This window comes from Somniosus microcephalus, unplaced genomic scaffold, assembly GCF_052327205.1.
Source record: "Somniosus microcephalus isolate GS21.2 unplaced genomic scaffold, FLI_Smic_1.0 unresolved_chr7, whole genome shotgun sequence".
NCBI classification, from domain to species: Eukaryota; Metazoa; Chordata; class Chondrichthyes; order Squaliformes; family Somniosidae; genus Somniosus; species Somniosus microcephalus.
The window spans coordinates 27,361,532-27,384,144 of NW_028225185.1; the positions used below are offsets into that span (position 1 = coordinate 27,361,532).

The window sequence follows — 22,613 nt, forward strand, 5'->3', positions numbered from 1 at the left end:
AGTGCTTGGAGCAAGGGTGCTGCCTTCATGAAGCCTTGTATTTGTCTCTCTGATGGAACAAGGTGTTCAGCAGGCGCGGTCTCGGAGGAGGTGCAGGCTCTGGCCCTGCAGGCACTTCTAAGGCTGCCCAGCAAGCTGCAATGGGTAGGTACGGCCGACTCCCTCGCGGGGAAGGATTCCCATCTCTCCAGCGCCTTTCACCACCTCAGGACGTCCCAAAGCGCTTCACAGCCAATGAAGGACTTTTTTGAAGTGTGGCCACTGTTGTAATGTAGGAAACGCGGCAGCCAATTTGCGCACAGCAAGCTCCCACAAACAGCAATGTGATAAATGAGCAGATCATCTGTTTGTAATGTTGATTGAGGGATAAATATTGGCCCCAGGACACCGGGGAGAACTCCCCCCCCCCCCCCCCCCACCCCCTGCTCTTCTTCGAAATAGTAACCTTGGGATCTTTTACGTCCACCCGAGAGGACAGACGTGACCTCGGTTTAACGTCTCATCCGAAAGACAGCATCTCCGACAGTGCGGCGCTCCCTCAGTACCGCCCCTCCGACAGTGCGGCGCTCCCTCGGTACCGCCCCTCCGACAGTGAGGCGCTCCCTCAGTACCGCCCCTCCGACAGTGCGGCGCTCCCTCAGTACCGCCCCTCCGACAGTGCGGCGCTCCCTCAGTACCGCCCCTCCGACAGTGCGGCGCTCCCTCAGTACCGCCCCTCCGACAGTGCGGCGCTCCCTCAGTACCGCCCCTCCGACAGTGCGGCGCTCCCTCAGTACCGCCCCTCCGACAGTGCGGCGCTCCCTCAGTACCGCCCCTCCGACAGTGCGGCGCTCCCTCAGTACCGCCCCTCCGACAGTGCGGCGCTCCCTCAGTGCCGCCCCTCCGACAGTGCGGCGCTCCCTCAGTGCTGCCCCTCCGACAGTGCGGCGCTCCCTCAGTGCTGCACTGTGTCAGCTCTGGAATGGGGGCTCGAACCCACGACCTTCTGACTCGGAGACAATTCTACCTCGAGCAACGCCAGCATAAACTGATGAAGCGATCATTTAAGACGGAGATGAGGAGGAATTTCTTCTCTGAGGCTGGTGAATCTTTGGAATTCTCTACCTCAGAGAGCTGTGGAGGCTGGGTCAGTGAGTATATTCCAGGCGGAGACAGACAGAGACTTGAGCTACAGGGGAGTCAAGGGTTATGGGGAAGGTGGAGGTGAGGCCAAGATCACATCAGCCATAATCTTATTGAATGGCGGAGCAGGCTCGAGGGGCCCAGTGGCCGACTCCTCCTATTTCTTAAGTTCGTATTCAGCTCCTCGGCTGTTTGAGGGACCTTGCCATGGGAGAATAGCTGCATCCTTTGCCGACACAATCGACGACGCACTTCACAGAATTGGCGAGCGATGTTTCAACCGAGATGGGCACCTCTCTCTCTCTCTCCCCTCCTTTAAGACGCTCCTTAAAACCTGCCTCTTTGACCCAGCTTTTGGTCACCTGTCCTAATATCTCCTTATGTGGCCCGGTGTCTGACTTTTGTTTGATCACGATCCTGTGACGCGCCCTGGGAGGTTTCGCGGTGTTAAAAGGCGCCGGATAAATGCAAGTGGTGGGTTAATGCCGAATTGCGGTGCGACAGCGCCACCACTGGCGGGAGGGTGCAATTACTGTGTGACATGTTGACATAAGCATTCTAAATGTGGCCGTCGGAATTTATAATGGCAAGACGTTCCCACAACGGGAAGTAAGGTTTGGTTATAAATTATGAAGATAACTATTATTTAATTTAAGCGGGGAATAAGGACATTTTTTTCTAATGGTGGGGCAGATGCATTAGTGAGTTTATCGTTAGTTTGCCTCGAAGCCCGCGCGTTAATATATCTCTCTCTCTCGCCCCACCCAAGGTCCTGGCGAGCCAATGGACACGGCGGAGACGAGGCAGCAGCCGCATGAGACGGACCTGGGCCAGCTGAGCACGGAGACCAGCGACGCCCCACAGACGGCCATCCCGCTCGCCGTGCTCGCCACCCAGGACCTGGCCGTGCTCGTCCAGCAGCAGCAACAGCAACAGCAGCAGCAGCTCCAGGCGGCCGGGCAGAGCCAGCCCCAGCTGCCCACCGAGGCCCTGGCGCCCGCCGACAGCCTCAACGACCCGGCCGGCGAGAGCAACGGGCTGGGCGAGCTGGGCGGGGCGGCGGGCGGCGCCCACGGCCTCCTCCCCCCGGCGACCACCGAGGGTAAGTGACCGCTTTAACCCTTCCCCTTCCGTCCTGGGTCGTGCTCGCGCGCCGACCTCTCTCGGCTCCCGTTGGCTTTAACCCGAACCCCGAGTTGCCTCCAGGCTCGACTATTCCAACGCTCTCCTCCCGCCCTCCGTAAACACCAGCTTGTCCAAAACTCATGCTGCTCCCGTGTCCTAACTCGCACCAAATCCCGTTCCTCCATCACCCCCCTGTGCTCGCTGACCTACATTGACACCCGGACCGGCAATGCCTCGATTTTAAAAGTCTCATACTGTTTTTCAAATCCCTCCATGGCCTCCTCGCTCCTCCCTATAGAAACATAGCAGATAGGAGCAGGAGGAGGCCATTCGGCCCCTCGAGCCTGCTCCACCATTTAATGAGATCATGGCTGATCATCCAAATTCAGTACCCTGTCCCTGCTTTCTCCCCATATCCCTTGATCCCTTTAGCATAAAGAAATATATCCAACTCCTTCCTGAGTATATTTAATGAATTGGCCTCCACTGCCTTCTGTGGTAGAGAGTTCCACAGGTTCACCACTCTCTGGGTGAAGAAATTCCTCCTCATCTCAGTCCTAAATGGCTTACCCCTTATCCTTAGACTGTGACCCCTGGTTCTGGACTCCCCCGCCATCGGGAACATCCTTCCTGCATCTAGTCTGTCTAGTCCTGTTAGAATTTTATAAGTTTCAATGAGATCCCCTCTCATTCTTCTAAACTCCAGCGAGTATAATCCCAATCGACCCAATCTCTCCTCATACGTCATTCCTGCCATCCCAGGTATCAGTCTGGTGAATCTTCGCTGCACTCCCTCCATGGCAAGAACATCCTTCCTCAGATAAGGCGACCAAAACTGCACACAATACTCAAGGTGCAGTCTCACCAAGGCCCTGTACAACTGCAGCAAGACATCCTTGTTCCTGTACTCAAACCCTCTTGCTACGAAGGCCAATCTCTATCTCTGTAACCTCCAACAACCCTCCGAGATCTCGGAGCTCCTCCAATTCTGGCGTCTTGCGCATCCCCCGATTTCCATCGCTCCACCATTGGCGGCCGTGCCTTCAGCCGCCTGGGCCCCGAGCTCTGGAATTCCCTCCCTAAACCTCTCCGCCTCTCTCTTTCCTCCTTTAAGACGCTCCTTAAAACCTGCCTCTTTGACCAAGCTTTTGGTCACCTGGACTAGTTAACCCCGGGGAACTTATTCAACTTCATTCACGGGATGTGGGCATCGTTGGCAAGGCCGGCATTTATTGCCCATCCCTAATTGGCCTCGAGAAGGTGGTGGTGAGCCGCCATCTTGAACCACTGCAGTCCGTGTGGTGAAGATGCTCCCACAGCGCTGACTTCGTCAGCAGTGGTTTGGTACAACCGAGTGGCTCGCTCGGCCATTTCAGAGGGCAGTGAAGAGTCAGCCACATTGCTGTCGGTCTGGAGTCGCATATCGGCCAGACCGGGTCAGGACGGCAGATTTCCTTCCCTAAAGGACATTAGTGAACCAATTGGGTTTTTACCACAATCCCATAGTTTCATGGTCACCGTTACTGACACTAGCTTTTTATTCCAAATTTAGTTAATTATCTGATTTTTAAATTGCCCAGCTGCAGTGGTGGGACTTGCGTCTCCAGATTATGAGTCCAGGCCTCTGGATTACTAGCCCAGTAACTTGACCACTATTACAATAGCACAATACTGCGGATGCTGGAAATCTGAAATAACAAACCGAAAACGCTGGAAACACTCAGCAGGTCAGGCAGCATCGGTGGAGAGAGAAACAGAGTTAACGTTTCAGGTCTGGGACCCTTCGTCAGCACTGGATAAAGTTAGGGATGTCGCAGACTTTAAGCAGGCGCAGGGAAAGGGGGAGGGGGTGCTGAAGGAATGAACTAAAGGGACGGTCTGTGCTAGGATGGAAGGAACAGAACCACTATAGAAACATAGAAGATAGGAGCCGGAGTCGGCCATTCGGCCCCTCGAGCCTGCTCCGCCATTTAATGAGATCATGGCTGATCATCCAAATTCAGTACCCTGTCCCTGCCTTCTCCCCATACCCCTTGATCCCTTTAGCCTTAAGAAATATATCCAACTCCTTCTTGAATATATTTAATGAATTGGCCTCAACTGCCTTCTGTGGTAGAGAATTCCACAGGTTCACCACTCTCTGGGTGAAGAAATTCCTCCTCATCTCAGTCCTAAATGGCTTACCCCTTATCCTTGGACTGTTTTTTAAATTCATTGATGGGATGTGGGCGTCGCTGGCTAGGCCTGCATTTAGTGCCCATCCCTAATTGCCCTTGAGAAGATGGTGGTGAGCCGCCTTCTTGAACCGCTGCAGTCCATATGGTGTCGGTACACCCACAATGCTGTTAGGGAGGGAGTTCCAGGATTTTGGCCCAGCGACAGTGAAGGAACGGCGACACAGGTCCAAGTCAGGATGGTGTGTGGCTTGGAGGGGAACTTGTAGGTGGTGATGTTCCCGTGCGTCTGCTGCCCTTGTCCTTCTAGGTGGAAGAGGTCGCGGGTTTGGAAGGTGCTGTTGAAGGAGCCTTGGCGAGTTGCTGCAGTGCATCTTGTAGATGGTACACACTGCAGCCACAGTGCGCCGGTGGTGGAGGGAGTGAATGTTGAAGGTGGTGGATGGAGTGCCAATCAAGCGGGGCTGCTTTATCCTGAATGGTGTCGAGCTTCTTGAGTGTTGTTGGAGCTGCACTCATCCAGGCAAGTGGAGAGTATTCCATCACACTCCTGACTTGTGCCTTGTAGATGGTGGAAAGGCTTTGGGGAGTCAGGAGGTGAGACACTCGCCGCAGAATTCCCAGCCTCTGGCCTGCTCTTGTAGCCACAGTATTTATATGACTGGTCCAGTTCAGTTTCTGATCAATGGTAACCCCAGGATGTTGATAGTGGGGGATTCAGCGATGGTAATGCCATTGAATGTCAAGGGGAGATGGTTAGAGTCTCGCTTGTTGGAGATGGTCATTGCCTGGCACTTGTGTGGTGCGAATGTTACTTGCCACTTGTCAGCCCAAGTCTGAATGTTGTCCAGGTCTTGCTGCATATGGACACGGACTGCGTCAGTATCTGACGAGTCTCGAATGGTGCTGAACAGTGCAATCACCAGCGAACATCCCCACTTCTGACCTTATGATGGAGGGAAGGTCATTGATGAAACAGCTGAAGATGGTTGGGCCTAGGACACTGCCCTGAGGAACTCCTGCAGTGATGTCATGTGATTGAGATGAATGACCTCCAACAACCACAGCCAACTTCCTTTGTGCTAGGTATGATTCCAACCAATGGACAGTTTTCCCCTTGATTCCCATTGACTTCAGTTTTGCTAGGGCTCCTTGATGCCACATTCGATCAAATGCTGCCTTGATGTCGAAGGCAGTCACTCTCACCTCACCTCTTGAGTTCAGCTCTTTGTCCATGTTTGGACCAAGGCTGTAATGAGGTCAGGAGCTGAGTGGCCCTGGCGGAACCCAAACTGGGCGTCAGTTAGCAGGTTATTGCTGAGTAAGTGCCGCTTGATAGCACTGTCGACGACACTTTCCATCACTTTGCTGATGATTGAGAGTAGACTGATGGGACGGTAATTGGCCGGGTCGGATTTGTCCTGCTTTTTGTAGACAGGACATACTTGGGCAATTTTCCACATTGCCGGGTAGATGCCAGTGTTGTAGCTGTACTGGAACAGCTTGGCTAGGGGCGCAGCTAGTTCTGGAGCACAAGTCTTCAGTACTATTGCCGGAATGTTGTCAGGGCCCATAGCCTGTGGGACTGTGACCCCTGGTTCTGGACTCCCCCACCATCGGGAACTCTTATGTTAGAGTCATAGAGTTATACAGCACAGAAAGAGGCCCTTCGGCCCGTCGTGTCCGCGCCGGCCATCAAGCCCTGTCTATTCTAATCCCATTTTCCAGCACTTGGTCCGTAGCCTTGTATGGTGTGGCGTTTCAAGTGCTCATCTAAATGCTTCTTGAATGTTGTGAGGGTTCCTGCCTCTACCACCCTTTCAGGCAGTGAGTTCCAGATTCCAACCACCCTCTGGGTGAAAAAGTTTTTCCTCAAATCCCCTCTAAACCTCCTGCCCCTTACCTTGAAACTATGCCCCCTGGTTATTGACCCCTCTACTAAGGGGAAAAGTTCCTTTCTATCTACCCTATCTATGCCCCTCATAATTTTGTACTCTTCAATCAGGCCCCCCCTCAGCCTTCTCTGCTCTAAGGAAAACAACCCCAGCCTGTCCAGTCTCTCTTCATAGCTGAAGCGCTCCAGCCCAGGTAACATCCTGGCGAATCTCCTCTGCACCCTGTCCAATGCAATCACATCCTTCCTATAGTGTGGCGACCAGAACTGCACACAGTATTCCAGCTGTGGCCTAACTAGCGTTTTGTACAGCTCCATCATAACCTCCCCGCTCTTATATAGACTGCCTTTATAGCGAGAGGATTCAAGTACAGGAACAAGGATGTCTTGCTGCAGTTGTACAGGGCCTTGGTGAGACCGCACCTTGAGTATTGTGTGCAGTTTTGGTCGCCTTATCTGAGGAAGGATGTTCTTGCCGTGGAGGGAGTGCAGCGAAGATTCACCAGACTGATACCTGGGATGGCAGGAATGACATATGAGGAGAGATTGGGTCAATTGGGCTTATACTCGCTGGAGTTTAGAAGAATGACAGGGGATCTCATTGAAACTTATAAAATTCTAACAGGACTAGACAGACTAGATGCAGGAAGGATGTTCCTGATGGCGGGGGAGTCCAGAACCAGGGGTCACAGTCTAAGGATAAGGGGTAGGCCATTTAGGACTGAGTGGGTGAAGAAATTCCTCCTCATGAGAGTGGTGAACCTGTGGAATTCTCTACCACAGAAGGCAGTTGAGGCCAATTCATTAAATATATTCCAGAAGGAGTTGGATATATTTCTTAAGGCTAAAGGGATCAAGGGATATGGGGAGAAGGCAGGGACAGGGTACTGAATTTGGATGATTAGCCATGATCTCATTGAATGGCGGAGCAGGCTCGAGGGGCCGAATGGCCGACTCCTGCTCCTATCTTCTATGTTTCCCAGCTCTTGCCTTCATTAGCCGAGGCATAGAATATAAGTATCCCATATGCCTTTTTAACTACCTTATCTACCTGTCCTGCTGCCTTAAGGGATCTATGTACATGCACGCCGAGGTCCCTCTTGTCGCTTGTTAACGTACCCCTTAATGATCCGGACGAGGACTGGGGGCTTGAAGTCGTGTTCTCTCTTCCCCCCCACCCCCGTCCCCGAGCTGTTTAACGTGTTGCTCATGCGTCTTGACTCACCCGGAGCTTCTCCTTGTTCCCCCCCCAGCAGGTTTGACGCCCTCCAGCTCTCTGGCCTCTCCGCCGCCCGTCGCCGTGGCCAGTCCGGCCAAACTTCAGGCCGCGGCGACGCTGGCCGAAGTGGCCAACGGGATCGAATTGGCCGCCGCGGTAAGCTTGCTCGCTGTGTGGGGGGAGAGGCGGGGTTGTAAGCGGTGCGGGGTCGGGACTGGGTACCAGGAGCGAGGCACCGGAGGTTTCAAGAAGCGTCACGTTGGCCCCGCTAGAATCGGCATTCTAGAACCGTCCCGTATGAGACGGGTGGGGGGCGGGGGGGCCTCTGGCGCTACTGTCTGGGGAGGTCGTGGGTGGGCGCGCGCTGGATTCTCCCGTCGTGGCGCTTGACGGGCACAGGCACCGTGTGGCTGTGGCCCAGAGATGCTGGGTGTGGGCTGTTGAGGAACTGGAGTCTCGCAGAATTGCGCACGGCTTCGCGAAGCGCTGCGGTCGTGGCTGGGCGAATGTGGAACGCTTTGCATTGTAGCAGCTTTGTAGGTTATAGTTCGGGAGTTGGGTGGGGGGAGAATTGGTTTAAAATTCGTTCCTGGGATGGGCTTCGCTGGGAAAGCCAGCATTTATTGCCCATCCCTAGTCGCCCTTGAGAAGGTGGTGGTGAGCCGCCTTCTTGAACCGCTGCAGTCCCGTGTGGTGAAGGTGCTCCCACAGTGCTGTTAGGGAGGGAGTTCCAGGATTTTGACCCAGCGACGATGAAGGAACGACGATATATTTCCAAGTCAGGATGGTGTGTGACTCGGAGGGGAACTTGGAGGTGGTGGTGTTCCCGTGCGCCTGCTGCCCTTGTCCTTCTAGGTGGAAGAGGTCGCGGGTTTGGGAGGTGCTGCCGCAGAAGCCTTGGCCAGTTGCTGCAGTGCATCTTGTAGATGGCCCACACTGCAGCCACGGTGTGCCGGTGGTGGAGGGAGTGAATGTTTAAGGTGGTGGACGGGGTGACGATCAAGTGGGCTGCTTTGTCCTGGATGGTGTCGAGCTTCTCGAGTGTTGTTGCAGCTGCAACTCATCCAGGCAATATTGGGGTTTATCCCACTGTGGGAGCAAGGGCAATCCTGGGGGGCCAGCCCCTGATGCAGGAGATCAGTAGCTCCCTAGTCGGGGGGTTATCGGAATGTTGTTACAGGCAAAGGAAGGAATGATAATTTCTCCCGCGCCTTTCACCACCTCAGGAAACGCAGCAGCCAATTTGTGCACAGCAAGCTCCCACAAACAGCAATCTGATAATGATCTGTTTTAGTGATGTTGGTTGAGGGATAAATATCGGCCCCAGGACACCGGGGAGAACTCCCCCCCTGCTCTTCTTCCAATAGTGGTCGAGGCATCCCAAGCGGTTTAATGTCTCATCCGAAAGTCTCATCAGATAGAAGCATAGAAACATAGAAGATCGGAGCAGGAGTCGGCCATTCAATGCGATCATGGCTGATCATCCAAACTCAGTACCCTGTCTCTGCTTTCTCCCCATATCCCTTGATCCCTTTAGCCTTAAGAAATATATCCAACTCCTTCTTGAATATATTTAATGAATTGGCCTCCACTGCCTTCTGTGGTAGAGAATTCCACAGGTTCACCACTCTCTGGGTGAAGAAATTCCTCCTCATCTCTGTCCTAAATGGCTTGCCCCTTATCCTTAGACTGTGACCCCTGGTTCTGGACTCCCCCGACCATCGGGAACATCCTTCCTGCATCTAGTCTGTCCAGTCCTGTTAGAATTTTATAAGTTTCAATCAGAAACTGCCGTTACTGCACTGGATTAGGGGGCTCGAGTCTCTGGAGTGGGGGCTCAAACTCGCAATCTTCTGACTCCGAGGCGGGAGTGAGACACGCTGGGCCAGGGCTGAGACCCAAGGGCGCCGGCGCAGAGAAACATTGAGTTATTTAGGGCCTTGGGGGGGCGAGAATGACGAGAGGCAGCACCAAGGGCAGCTCCAGTGCGATTTCCCTGGCCCTCTCTCCCGGTGTATCCTGTGCGGGAAAAGGGGAGGTGACGATCTCTGTGGGAGGCGGACTCGGCAGTCCGCTGTGAAGCCTGTTCGCATTTCCCGGCGGGGGGGGGGGGGGGGGGGCCGCACGGTGTTAACTGGTGAATAAATAACCGGCACCTAAATAACCGGAACTCTCTGTTAACCAGCAAAATTCAGGAGTAGGTTCAGGTAAGTTTTACATCATATTAGCGGCAGTTCCTGGATCTGTGGCTGCGTAACTGGGGTTCGTGCACTTGTTGCTAAGCAACAGGGAAGCCTGGATTTGTTGCTGTGTACGGAACTCTCGTACCTTTTAAACTATACCTCTGTAATCCGGACTTGTTGATAAACCGGCACCACGCCGGTCCCGTCAGTGCCGGATAATGAAGAGTTTCCTGTATAAGATAGTGACGGGGTGAGATGAAGAGGGGGTGGGAGGAGGCTCGTGTGGGGCAGAAATACCAGCACGGAGCAGTTGGGCCGAATGGCCTGTTACTGTGCTGTAAATACTCTGTAACCGAGCTGCTTCTTCCCCCCCCCCCCCCCCCCCCCCCATAGAAGCGGGACGCGGCCCCCGTGACCCCGAAACCCCCCGTCAAGAAGGAGCTGAACCAGTGGGTCGACGTCGGGGTGATCAAAGGAACGACGACAGTGGTGACGCACTATCACCTCCCGCCCGAAGGCTCGTCCGCCAGAGACGTGAGTATCGCCGCCTGTTTTTACCTCCGCCGCCCTCCTCCTGACACTGCTGAGCCCTGCTGGGGCGCAGGTCCCACAGGAGCTGGCTGCCTATCAGCCCCTCGTCCGTCTGGACGTTCATAGGAACAGGAGGAGGCCGTTCAGCCCCCTCGAGCCTGTTACATTAGGAACAGAAGGAGGCCGTTCAGCCCCTTGAGCCTGTTACATTAGGAACAGGAGGAGGCCGTTCAGCCCCTCGAGCCTGTTACATTAGGAACATGAGGCCGTTCAGCCCCCTCGAGCCTGTTACATTAGGAACAGGAGGAGGCCGTTCAGCCCCTCGAGCCTGTTACATTAGGAACAGGAGGAGGCCATTCAGCCCCTCGAGCCTGTTACATTACGAACAGGAGGAAGCCGTTCAGCCCCCTCGGGCCTGTTACATTAGGAACAGGAGGAGGCCATTCAGCCCCTCGAGCCTGTTACATTAGGAACATGAGGCCGTTCAGCCCCTCGAGCCCGTTACACAAGAACAGGAGGAGGCTAGTCAGCCCCTCTGCTCTCCCCCAGGATCTGTGATACAGACACAGTGGGGCCGGAGGCTGTGTTCTTGGGGGTCTAAGGCGAACAATCCCAGCTTCTCCAGTCTCTCCACATCACTGAAGTCTCTCATCACTGGTACCATTCTGGTCAATCTCCCCTTAACCTTCTCTGCTCTAAGGAGAACAACCCCAGCTCCTCCAGTCTCTCCACATCACTGAAGTCCCTCATCCCTGGTACCATTCTGGCCAATCTCTCCTGTACCCTCTCCAAAGGCTTTCCGCCCTTCCTGAAGTGCGGTGCCCAGGATTGGACACAGTACTCCAGCTGGGGCCAGCCTAGTGCTTTATATCGGTTTAGCACAACGTCCTGGCTTTTGGTCGCTAGGCCTCCCTTTATAAAGCCTAGGATCCCTTTTGCTTGACGAGCAGCTGTGTTGACCTGTCCTGCCACCTTCAGGGACTTGTGTCCTGCGGTTTTCCGGCCCCTAACGGCTTTCCCTTTTGGACATTTCCCCGTGCAGGATGATTCCGCCCCGATCCCGGACTACAGCCAGCAGAAGCGGCAGGAACTGCAGCCTGGCACTGCCTACAAGTTTCGGGTGGCGGGCATCAACGCCTGCGGGCGAGGGCCGTTCAGCGAAATCTCCGCTTTCAAAACCTGCTTGCCGGGATTCCCGGGGGCACCCTGTGCCATCAAGATCAGCAAGGTAAAGGGCGCGGTGGGGGGGAGGGGAGGGCGGGGGGGGGTGGGCGCCCTGCTTGGCCCTTTGCGGTGACGGGATTGATAATATTTAAGAGGTACCGCACCTCCCGGTCACACTCATCCAGTTCCACATAGAAACATAGGAGCAGGAGTCGGGCCATTCGGCCCCTCGAGCCTGCTCCGCCATTCAATGAGATCATGGCTGATCATCCAAATTCAGCACGCCCTGACGTGAATCAGTCATTCATGAAAGAAAGACTTATGAAATAATACTGACCGGCCTGCAGGTGGCGCTGTCCAGGGAGAGTATAAATACTCGGGCACGGGCCCAGCTTGCTCAGGACATTCTTAACAGGAACTAGTGAAGGACACAACTAGACCTCCATGTTGTAAAACAGTTGATTAAAGCTTTGTTTAACGCTTAGACCAAGTGCCTAGTAGTTTTCTGACATCTCCCTGTCCCTGCCTTCTCCCCATATCCCTTGATCCCTTTAGCCTTAAGAAATATATCTAACTCCTTCTTGAATATATTTAATGAATTGGCCTCAACTGCCTTGTGTGGTAGAGAATTCCACAGGTTCACCACTCTCTGGGTGAAGAAATTCCTCCTCATCTCTGTCCTAAATGGCTTACCCCTTATCCTTAGACTGTGACCCCTGGTTCTGGACTCCCCCGCCATCGGGAACATCCTTCCTGCATCTAGTCTGTCTAGTCCTGTTAGAATTTTATAAGTTTCAATGAGATCCCCTCATTCTTCTAAACTCCAGCGAGTATAAGCCCAATCGACCCAATCTCTCTTTGACTTTTCTGGTCTCCATGTCACAAAAAAGATATCGAGGCGCTGGAGAAGGTGCAAAAAAAAAAAAGATTCACAGGGATGATACCACAACCGAGAGGCAGCGACACAGATTATTAAGGCCTTTTATTTAAAAAAAGCAAACGAAGCACTGGGATTTATTTCTAGAGGGATAGAATTGAAAAGCAGAGAGGTTATGTTAAAGTTGTATCGAACCTTGGTTAGACCACACTTGGAGCACTGTGCACAGTTCTGGTCTCCATATACCCTGGTTAGACCACACTTGGAGCACTGTGCACAGTTCTGGTCTCCATATACCTGGGTTAGACCTCACTTGGAGCACCGTGCACAGTTCTGGTCTCCATATACCTGGGTTAGACCACACTTGGAGCACCGTGCACAGTTCTGGTCTCCATATACCCTGGTTAGACCACACTTGGAGCACTGTGCACAGTTCTGGTCTCCCTATACTTTGGTTAGACCACACTTGGAGCACTGCGCACAGTTCTGGTCTCCATATACCTTGGTTAGACCACACTTGGAGCACCGTGCACAGTTCTGGTCTCCATATACCTTGGTTAGACCACACTTGGAGCACTGTGCACAGTTCTGGTCTCCATATACCTTGGTTAGACCACACTTGGAGCACTGTGCACAGTTCTGGTCTCCATCTACCTTGGTTAGACCACACTTGGAGCACCGTACAGAGTTCTGGTCTCCATATACCTTGGTTAGACCACACTTGGAGCACTGTGCACAGTTCTGGTCTCTGTATACCTCGGTTAGACCACACTTGGAGCACTGTGCACAGTTCTGGTCTCCACATACCTTGGTTAGACCACACTTGCAGCACTGTGCACAGTTCTGGTCTCCATATACCTTGGTTAGACCACACTTGGAGCACTGTGCACAGTTCTGGTCTCCATATACCTTGGTTCGACCACACTTGGAGCACTGCGCACAGTTCTGGTCTCCATCTACCTTGGTTAGACCACACTTGGAGCACTGTGCACAGTTTTGGTCTCCATATACCCTGGTTAGACCACACTTGGAGCACTGTGCACAGTTCAGGTCTCCATATACCTTGGTTAGCCCACACTTGGAGCAGTGTGCACAGTTCTGGTCTCCATGTACCTTGGTTAGACCGCACTTGGAGCACTGTGCACAGTTCTGGTCTCCATATACCTTGGTTAGACCACACTTGGAGCACTGTGCACAGTTCTGGTCTCCATATACCTTGGTTAGACCACACTTGGAGCACTGTGCACAGTTCTGGTCTCCATATACCTTGGTTAGACCGCACTTGGAGCACTGTACACAGTTCTGGTCTCCATATACCTTGGTTAGACCACACTTGGAGCACTGTACACAGTTCTGGTCTCCATATACCTCGGTTAGACCACACTTGGAGCACTGTACACAGTTCTGGTCTCCATATACCTTGGTTAGACCACACTTGGAGCACTGTGCACAGTTCTGGTCTCCATATACCTTGGTTAGACCACACTTGGAGCACTGTGCACAGTTCTGGTCTCCATATACCTCGGTTAGACCACACTTGGAGCACTGTGCACAATTCTGGTCTCCATATACCTTGGTTAGACCACACTTGGAGCACGGTGCACAGTTCTGGTCTCCATATACCTTGGTTAGATCACACTTGGAGCACTGTGCACAGTTCTGGTCTCCATATACCTTGGTTAGACCACACTTGGAGCACCGTGCTCAGTTCTGGTCTCCATATACCTTGGTTAGACCACATTTGGAGCACTGTGCACAGTTCTGGTCTCCATATACCTTGGTTAGACCACACTTGGAGCACCGTGCACAGTTCTGGTCTCCATATACCTTGGTTAGACCACACTTGGAACACCGTGCACAGTTCTGGTCTCCATATACCCTGGTTAGACCACACTTGGAGCACTGTGCCCAGTTCTGGTCTCCATATACCTTGGTTAGACCACACTTGGAGCACTGTGCACAGTTCTGGTCTCCATATACCTTGGTTAGACCACACTTGGAGCACTGTGCACAGTTCTGGTCTCCATATACCTCGGTTAGACCACACTTGCAGCACTGTGCACAGTTCCGGTCTCCCTATACCTTGGTGACACCACACTTGCAGCACTGTGCACAGTTCTAGTCTCCATATACCTTGGTTAGACCACACCTGGAGCACTGTGCCCAGTTCTGGTCTCCATATACCTTGGTTAGACCTCACTTGGAGCACTGTGCACAGTTCTGGTCTCCATATACCTTGGTGACACCACACTTGCAGCACTGTGCACAGTTCTGGTCTCCATATACCTTGGTGACACCACACTTGCAGCACTGTGCACAGTTCTGGTCTCCATATACCTTGGTGACACCACACTTGGAGCACCATGCACAGTTCTGGTCTCCATATACCTTGGTGACACCACACTTGCAGCACTGCTAGATAAACACACGCGGGGTTGGAGGAGACTCGTGTGGAGCAGAAACACCAACACGGAGCAGATGGACCGAATGGTTGTACTTTCATTACATATTACATAGGATATACGGCACAGTAACAGGCCATTCGGCCCAACCAGTCCATGCCGGTGTTTATGCTCCACTCGAGCCTCCTCCCGTCTTTCCTCATCTAAATCTATCAGCGTAACCCTCTACTCCCTTCTCCCTCAGATGCTTGTCCAGCCTCCCCTTAAATGCATCTATACTATTTGCCTCGACCACTCCCTGTGGTAGCGAGTTCCACATTCTCACCACTCTCTGGGGAAAGAAGTTTCTCCTGAATTCCCCATTGGATTTCTTGGTGACTATCTTATATTGACGGCCTCTCGTTTTGCTCTTCCCCACAAGTGGAAACACTCTCTCTGTATCCACTCGATCAAAACCTTTCATCATTTTAATAGACCTCTATCTGGTCACCCCTCACCCGTTTTTTCAGGAGAAAAGAGACCCAGCCTGTTCATCCTTTCCTGATATGTATACCTCGCATTCCTGGTATCATCCTTGTAAATCTTCCCTGCACCCTCTCCAGTGCCTCTATATCCTTTTCATAATATGGCGACCAGAACTGTACGCAGTACTCTAAGTGTGGTCTAACCAAGGTTCGATACAGGTTTAGCATAACTTCACTACTTTTCAATTCTATCCCTCTAGAAATAAACCCTAGTGCTTGGTTTGCCTTTTGTATGGCCTTACTAACCTGTGTCGCAACTTTTAGTGATTTGTGTATTTGTACTCCGAGATCTTTGTTCCTCTGCCCCACCCAGACTCGCACCCTCCAAGTGAGAAGTGACTTCCCTATTCTTCCGACAAAATGTAATACAGGAAACTCTTTTTTTATCCGGGACCGGCGTGGTGCCGGTTGATCAAAAAGTCCGGATTACAGAGAGGTATACTTACATAGAAACATAGAAGATAGGAGCAGGAGTAGGCCATTCGGCCCTTCGAGCCTGCTCCGCCATTCAGTGAGATCATGGCTGATCATCCAAATTCAGTACCCTGTCCCTGCCTTCTCCCCATATCCCTTGATCCCTTTAGCCTTAAGAAATATATCCAACTCTTTCTTGAATATATTTAATGAACTGGCCTCCACCGCCCTCTGTGGCAGAGAATTCCACAGGTTCACCACTCTGGGTGAAGAAATTCCTCCTCATTTCAGTCCTAAATGGCTTACCCGTTATCCTTAGACTATGACACCTGGTTCTGGACTCCCCGACCATCGGGAACATCCTTCCTGCATCTAGTCTGTCCAGGCCTGACAGAATTTTATAGGTTTCGATGAGATCCCCTCTCAATCTTCTAAACTCCAGCGAGTATAAGCCCAATCGACCCAATCTCTCCTCATATGTCCTTCCTGCCATCCCAGGTATCAGCCTGGTGAATCTTCGCTGCACTCCTTCCATGGCAAGATCGTCCTTCCTCAGATAAGACGACCAAAACTGCACACAATACTCAAGGTGCGGTCTCACCAAGGCCCTGTACAACTGTAGCAAGACATCCTTGTTCCTGTACTCGAACTTGCAGAATGCAGAACTTACCAAGGCACGAGAGCCCCGTACACAGCCACAGGTCCAGGCGTCCCTGTTGCATGGCAACAGGTGCAGGAACCCTGGTTACACGGCCACAGATCCAGGAACCCCGGTTACACGGCCACAGATCCAGGAGTCCCGGTTACACGGCCACAGGGGTAGGAGCCCCGGTTACACGGCCACAGGTGCAGGAACCCCGGTTACACAGCCACAGATCCAGGAACCCCGGTTACACGGCCACAGATCCAGGAGTCCCGGTTACACGGCCACAGGTGCAGGAACCCCGGTTACACAGCCACAGATCCAGGAACCCCGGTTACACGGCCACAGATCCAGGAACCCCGGTTACACGGCCACAGATCCAGGAACCCCGGTTACACGGCCACAGATCCAGGAACCCCGGTTACACGGCCACAGATCCAGGAACCCCGGTTACACGGCCACAGATCCATGAGTCCCGGTTACACGGCCACTAATCTGAAGTAAAACTTACCTGAACCTACTCCTGAATTTTGCCGGTTAACAGAGATTTCCGGTTATTTAGGTGCCTGTAAAAAAGAGTTTCCTGTACCTCACATTTATCTGTGTTGAACTTCATTTGCCAATTATCTGCCCATTCTGCAAGTTTATTAATGTCCTCCTGTAATTTGTTGCGGTCCTCAGTATTGACTGTCGTCGCCCCCCCCACCCTCCTCCCCCATATTTGGTGTCATTTGCAAATTGAGAAATTGTGTTTTTGATTCCAAAGTCTAAATCGCTCATCTATATTGTGAACAGCGGGGGTCCCAGCACTGACTCTTGTGGAACACCACTACCCAGCTTCTGCCCCTGTGAATAGCCACCCTTTACTCCTACTTTCTGCCCCGAAGCCAGCCAGCGACCCATCCTGCTACAATCGCAAAATACTGCGGCTGCTGGAAATCCGCAGTAACAACAGAAAACGCTGGAAATGCTCAGCAGGTCAGGCAGCATCCGTGGAGAGAGAAACAGAGTTAACGTTTCAGGTGGAAGACCTTTCGTCAGAACTGGGGGGGGGGGGGGGGAAGGCAGGAAAGGGGATAGATTATAAAGTAAGTTAGGGGCTGGGAAAAGGGGGAGGCATTGAAGGAACAAAAGGGAAGGCCCGAGATCGGATAGAAAGCTGCAGAGATTAAGAGACATTGAGAGATATTCAAGGCGAGAGGAGGCGGTAATGGGACAGGTAAAGGAACAAAAGATGGCTCTAGTTGAAGTGTGAATTGCGCTGGCAGAGTGAAGGACAGCTGCCACGTGGGAGGGAAGAAAAAAAGAAAATATATATACAGGAAACTTTTGTTTAACCGGAGGTTAAAAGTCCGGAAAGCTCACTCTACTGGCAAAATTCAGGAGCCGTTTTCTATAAGTTTTTTTACTTCTCGATGCTTTTTTTTTTTTCCCCCAGTCAGGCTCTGCAAGGTCTGTAGCTATAGCAACAGCTTCAGCTAGAGACGCTTGCAGCTGCAGCCGACTGTTTTGAAGCTGTTGCTAAGCAACGGGGTTTGTTGATTCTCACGGAGCTGAAAAGCTCCGTATGTTTTAACATCGCCGCTGGTTTATACGGCAGTTTTGATCGAGCGGCACCAGCTCGGCCCCGTCAGTGCCGGATACCAGAAAGTTTCCTGCCTATGTGATGGGGGCTGAGGTGATGATCTGAAATTGTTGAACTCTTTCGAGAGTCCAGAGGGCTGTAGAGTGCCTAATCGGAAGATGAGGTGCTGTTCCTCGAGCTTACGCTGAGCTTCCGTGGAACAATGCAAGAGGCCGAGAACGGTGAGGTCCGAGTGGGAATGGAGCGGAGAATTAGAGTGACAGGGCACCGGGAGCTCGGGGTCCCCCTTAGGGACTGAACGGAGGTGTTCCGCGAAGCGGTCACCCAATCCATTCTGCTACCTGTCCCCTGACTCCACATTCTCTGACCTTGTTCAGCAGTCTATTATGGGGTACCTTGTGGAAGGCCTCTTGAAAATCCAGCTACATTTCGATGTAATTCTACTTTAAACTCCGGCTTGTGTTTCCTGCATAGGGTCCGGATGGCGCACACCTGACCTGGGAGCCGCCCTCCATGACCTCGGGCAAGATCATTGAGTACTCAGTGTACCTGGCCATACAGAGCAGTCAGACCCTGGAACTGAAGCCCAACAGCCCGGCCCAGCTGGCCTTCATGCGCGTCTACTGTGGCCTCAACCCCTTGTGCCTGGTGCTGTCCTCCAACCTCTCCAACGCCCACATCGACTACACCACCAAACCCGCCATCATCTTCAGGATAGCAGCCAGGAACGAGAAAGGCTACGGACCCGCCACGCAAGTTAGGTGGCTCCAAGGTACGTGTGGGATGCGCGTCTCTCTCTCTGTCGCGCTCTCTGTCTCTCTCTCTCTGTCGCGCTCTCTCTCTCTCTCTCTCTCTGTCGCGCTCTCTCTCTCTGTCGCGCTCTCTCTCTCTGTCGCGCTCTCTCTCTCTGTCGCGCTCTCTCTCTCTGTCGCGCTCTCTCTGTCGCGCTCTCTCTCTCTGTCGCGCTCTCTCTCTGTCGCGCTCTCTCTCTCTGTCGCGCTCTCTCTCTCTGTCGCGCTCTCTCTCTCTGTCGCGCTCTCTCTCTCTGTCGCGCTCTCTCTCTCTGTCGCGCTCTCTCTCTCTGTCGCGCTCTCTCTCTCTGTCGCGCTCTCTCTCTCTGTCGCGCTCTCTCTCTCTGTCGCGCTCTCTCTCTCTGTCGCGCTCTCTCTCTCTGTCGCGCTCTCTCTCTCTGTCGCGCTCTCTCTCTCTGTCGCGCTCTCTCTCTCTGTCGCGCTCTCTCTGTCGCGCTCTCTCTGTCGCGCGCTCTCTCTGTCGCGCGCTCTCTCTGTCGCGCTCTCTCTGTCGCGCTCTCTCTGTCGCGCTCTCTCTGTCGCGCTCTCTCTGTCGCGCTCTCTCTGTCGCGCTCTCTCTCGCGCTCTCTCTGTCGCGCTCTCTCTGTCGCGCTCTCTCTGTCGCGCTCTCTCTGTCGCGCTCTCTCTGTCGCGCTCTCTCTGTCGCGCTCTCTCTGTCGCGCTCTCTCTGTCGCGCTCTCTCTGTCGCGCTCTCTCTGTCGCGCTCTCTCTGTCGCGCTCTCTCTGTCGCGCTCTCTCTGTCGCGCTCTCTCTGTCGCGCTCTCTCTGTCGCGCTCTCTCTGTCGCGCTCTCTCTGTCGCGCTCTCTCTGTCGCGCTCTCTCTGTCGCGCTCTCTCTGTCGCGCTCTCTCTGTCGCGCTCTCTCTCTGTCGCGCTCTCTCTCTCTGTCGCGCTCTCTCTCTCTGTCGCGCTCTCTCTCTCTGTCGCGCTCTCTCTCTCTGTCGCGCTCTCTCTCTCTGTCGCGCTCTCTCTCTCTGTCGCGCTCTCTCTCTCTGTCGCGCTCTCTCTCTCTGTCGCGCTCTCTCTCTCTGTCGCGCTCTCTCTCTGTCGCGCTCTCTCTGTCGCGCTCTCTCTGTCGCGCTCTCTCTGTCGCGCTCTCTCTCTGTCGCGCTCTCTCTCTCTCTGTCGCGCTCTCTCTGTCGCGCTCTCTCTGTCGCGCTCTCTCTCTGTCGCGCTCTCTCTCTCTGTCGCGCTCTCTCTCTCTGTCGCGCTCTCTCTCTCTGTCGCGCTCTCTCTCTGTCGCGCTCTCTCTCTCTGTCGCGCTCTCTCTCTCTGTCGCGCTCTCTCTCTCTGTCGCGCTCTCTCTCTCTGTCGCGCTCTCTCTCTCTGTCGCGCTCTCTCTCTCTGTCGCGCTCTCTCTCTCTGTCGCGCTCTCTCTCTCTGTCGCGCTCTCTCTCTCTGTCGCGCTCTCTCTCTGTCGCGCTCTCTCTCTCTGTCGCGCTCTCTCTCTGTCGCGCTCTCTCTCTCTGTCGCGCTCTCTCTGTCGCGCTCTCTCTGTCGCGCTCTCTCTCTCTGTCGCGCTCTCTCTGTCGCGCTCTCTCTGTCGCGCTCTCTCTCTCTGTCGCGCTCTCTCCGTCGCGCTCTCTCTCTCTGTCGCGCTCTCTCTCTCTGTCGCGCTCTCTCTGTCGCGCTCTCTCTCTCTGTCGCGCTCTCTCTCTCTGTCGCGCTCTCTCTGTCGCGCTCTCTCTCTCTGTCGCGCTCTCTCTCTCTGTCGCGCTCTCTCTCTCTGTCGCGCTCTCTCTCTGTCGCGCTCTCTCTGTCGCGCTCTCTCTCTCTGTCGCGCTCTCTCTCTCTGTCGCGCTCTCTCTGTCGCGCTCTCTCTCTCTGTCGCGCTCTCTCTCTCTGTCGCGCTCTCTCTGTCGCGCTCTCTCTCTCTGTCGCGCTCTCTCTCTCTGTCGCGCTCTCTCTGTCGCGCTCTCTCTCTCTGTCGCGCTCTCTCTCTCTGTCGCGCTCTCTCTGTCGCGCTCTCTCTCTCTGTCGCGCTCTCTCTCTCTGTCGCGCTCTCTCTCTCTGTCGCGCTCTCTCTCTCTGTCGCGCTCTCTCTGTCGCGCTCTCTCTCTCTGTCGCGCTCTCTCTCTCTGTCGCGCTCTCTCTGTCGCGCTCTCTCTCTCTGTCGCGCTCTCTCTCTCTGTCGCGCTCTCTCTCTCTGTCGCGCTCTCTCTCTGTCGCGCTCTCTCTGTCGCGCTCTCTCTCTCTGTCGCGCTCTCTCTCTCTGTCGCGCTCTCTCTCTGTCGCGCTCTCTCTCTCTGTCGCGCCCTCTCTCTCTGTCGCGCCCTCTCTCTCTGTCGCGCCCTCTCTCTCTGTCGCGCTCTCTCTCTCTGTCGCGCTCTCTCTCTCTGTCGCGCTCTCTCTCTCTGTCGCGCTCTCTCTCTCTGTCGCGCTCTCTCTCTGTCGCGCTCTCTCTGTCGCGCTCTCTCTCGCGCTCTCTCTCTGTCGCGCTCTCTCTCTCTGTCGCGCTCTCTCTCTCTGTCGCGCTCTCTCTCTCTGTCGCGCTCTCTCTGTCGCGCTCTCTCTGTCGCGCTCTCTCTGTCGCGCTCTCTCTGTCGCGCTCTCTCTGTCGCGCTCTCTCTGTCGCGCTCTCTCTGTCGCGCTCTCTCTGTCGCGCTCTCTCTGTCGCGCTCTCTCTGTCGCGCTCTCTCTGTCGCGCTCTCTCTGTCGCGCTCTCTCTGTCGCGCTCTCTCTGTCGCGCTCTCTCTGTCGCGCTCTCTCTGTCGCGCTCTCTCTGTCGCGCTCTCTCTGTCGCGCTCTCTCTGTCGCGCTCTCTCTGTCGCGCTCTCTCTGTCGCGCTCTCTCTGTCGCGCTCTCTCTGTCGCGCTCTCTCTGTCGCGCTCTCTCTGTCGCGCTCTCTCTGTCGCGCTCTCTCTGTCGCGCTCTCTCTGTCGCGCTCTCTCTGTCGCGCTCTCTCTGTCGCGCTCTCTCTGTCGCGCTCTCTCTGTCGCGCTCTCTCTGTCGCGCTCTCTCTGTCGCGCTCTCTCTGTCGCGCTCTCTCTGTCGCGCTCTCTCTGTCGCGCTCTCTCTGTCGCGCTCTCTCTGTCGCTCTCTCTCTCTGTCGCGCTCTCTCTGTCGCGCTCTCTCTCTCTGTCGCGCTCTCTCTCTCTGTCGCGCTCTCTCTCTCTGTCGCGCTCTCTCTTTCGCGCTCTCTCTCTCTGTCGCGCTCTCTCTCTCTGTCGCGCTCTCTCTCTCTGTCGCGCTCTCTCTCTCTGTCGCGCTCTCTCTCTCTGTCGCGCTCTCTCTCTCTGTCGCGCTCTCTCTCTCTGTCGCGCTCTCTCTCTCTCTCGCGCTCTCTCTCTCTCGCGCTCTCTCTCTCTGTCGCGCTCTCTCTCTCTGTCGCGCTCTCTCTCTCTGTCGCGCTCTCTCTCTGTCGCGCTCTCTCTCTCTGTCGCGCTCTCTCTCTCTGTCGCGCTCTCTCTCTCTGTCGCGCTCTCTCTGTCGCGCTCTCTCTCTCTGTCGCGCTCTCTCTGTCGCGCTCTCTCTCTCTGTCGCGCTCTCTCTCTGTCGCGCTCTCTCTCTCTGTCGCGCTCTCTCTCTCTGTCGCGCTCTCTCTCTCTGTCGCGCTCTCTCTCTCTGTCGCGCTCTCTCTGTCGCGCTCGCTCTCTCTGTCGCGCTCTCTCTGTCGCGCTCTCTCTGTCGCGCTCTCTCTGTCGCGCTCTCTCTGTCGCGCTCTCTCTGTCGCGCTCTCGCTCTCTCTCGCGCTCTCGCTCTCTCGCGCTCTCTCTCGCTCTCTCTCGCGCTCTCGCTCTCTCTCGCGCTCTCTCTCGCGCTCTCTCTCGCGCTCTCGCTCTCTCTCGCGCTCTCGCTCTCTCTCGCGCTCTCGCGGTCGCGCGCGCTCTCTCTCTCGCGCGCGCTCGCTCTGTCTGTCGCGCGCGCTCGCCCTCTCTGCCTCTCTGCCTCTGCCTCTCTCTCTCTGCCTCTCTCTCTCTCTCTCCCGCCCTCTCTGTCTGTCGC

General features: G+C 54.5%; 1 protein-coding gene across 1 annotated transcript in view; it reads left to right on the forward strand.

The window, feature by feature from the left end:
• LOC147086673 (host cell factor 1-like) overlaps window positions 1-22,613 on the forward strand; it is a 95,384-nt gene that overhangs the window by 64,002 nt on the left and 8,769 nt on the right. Inside the window, 5 exon segments of the mRNA XM_085978297.1 lie at window positions 1,892-2,224; window positions 7,572-7,690; window positions 10,111-10,251; window positions 11,291-11,476; window positions 18,332-18,629. Of these exon segments, the coding sequence (XP_085834423.1) occupies window positions 1,892-2,224; window positions 7,572-7,690; window positions 10,111-10,251; window positions 11,291-11,476; window positions 18,332-18,629 (1,077 nt within the window).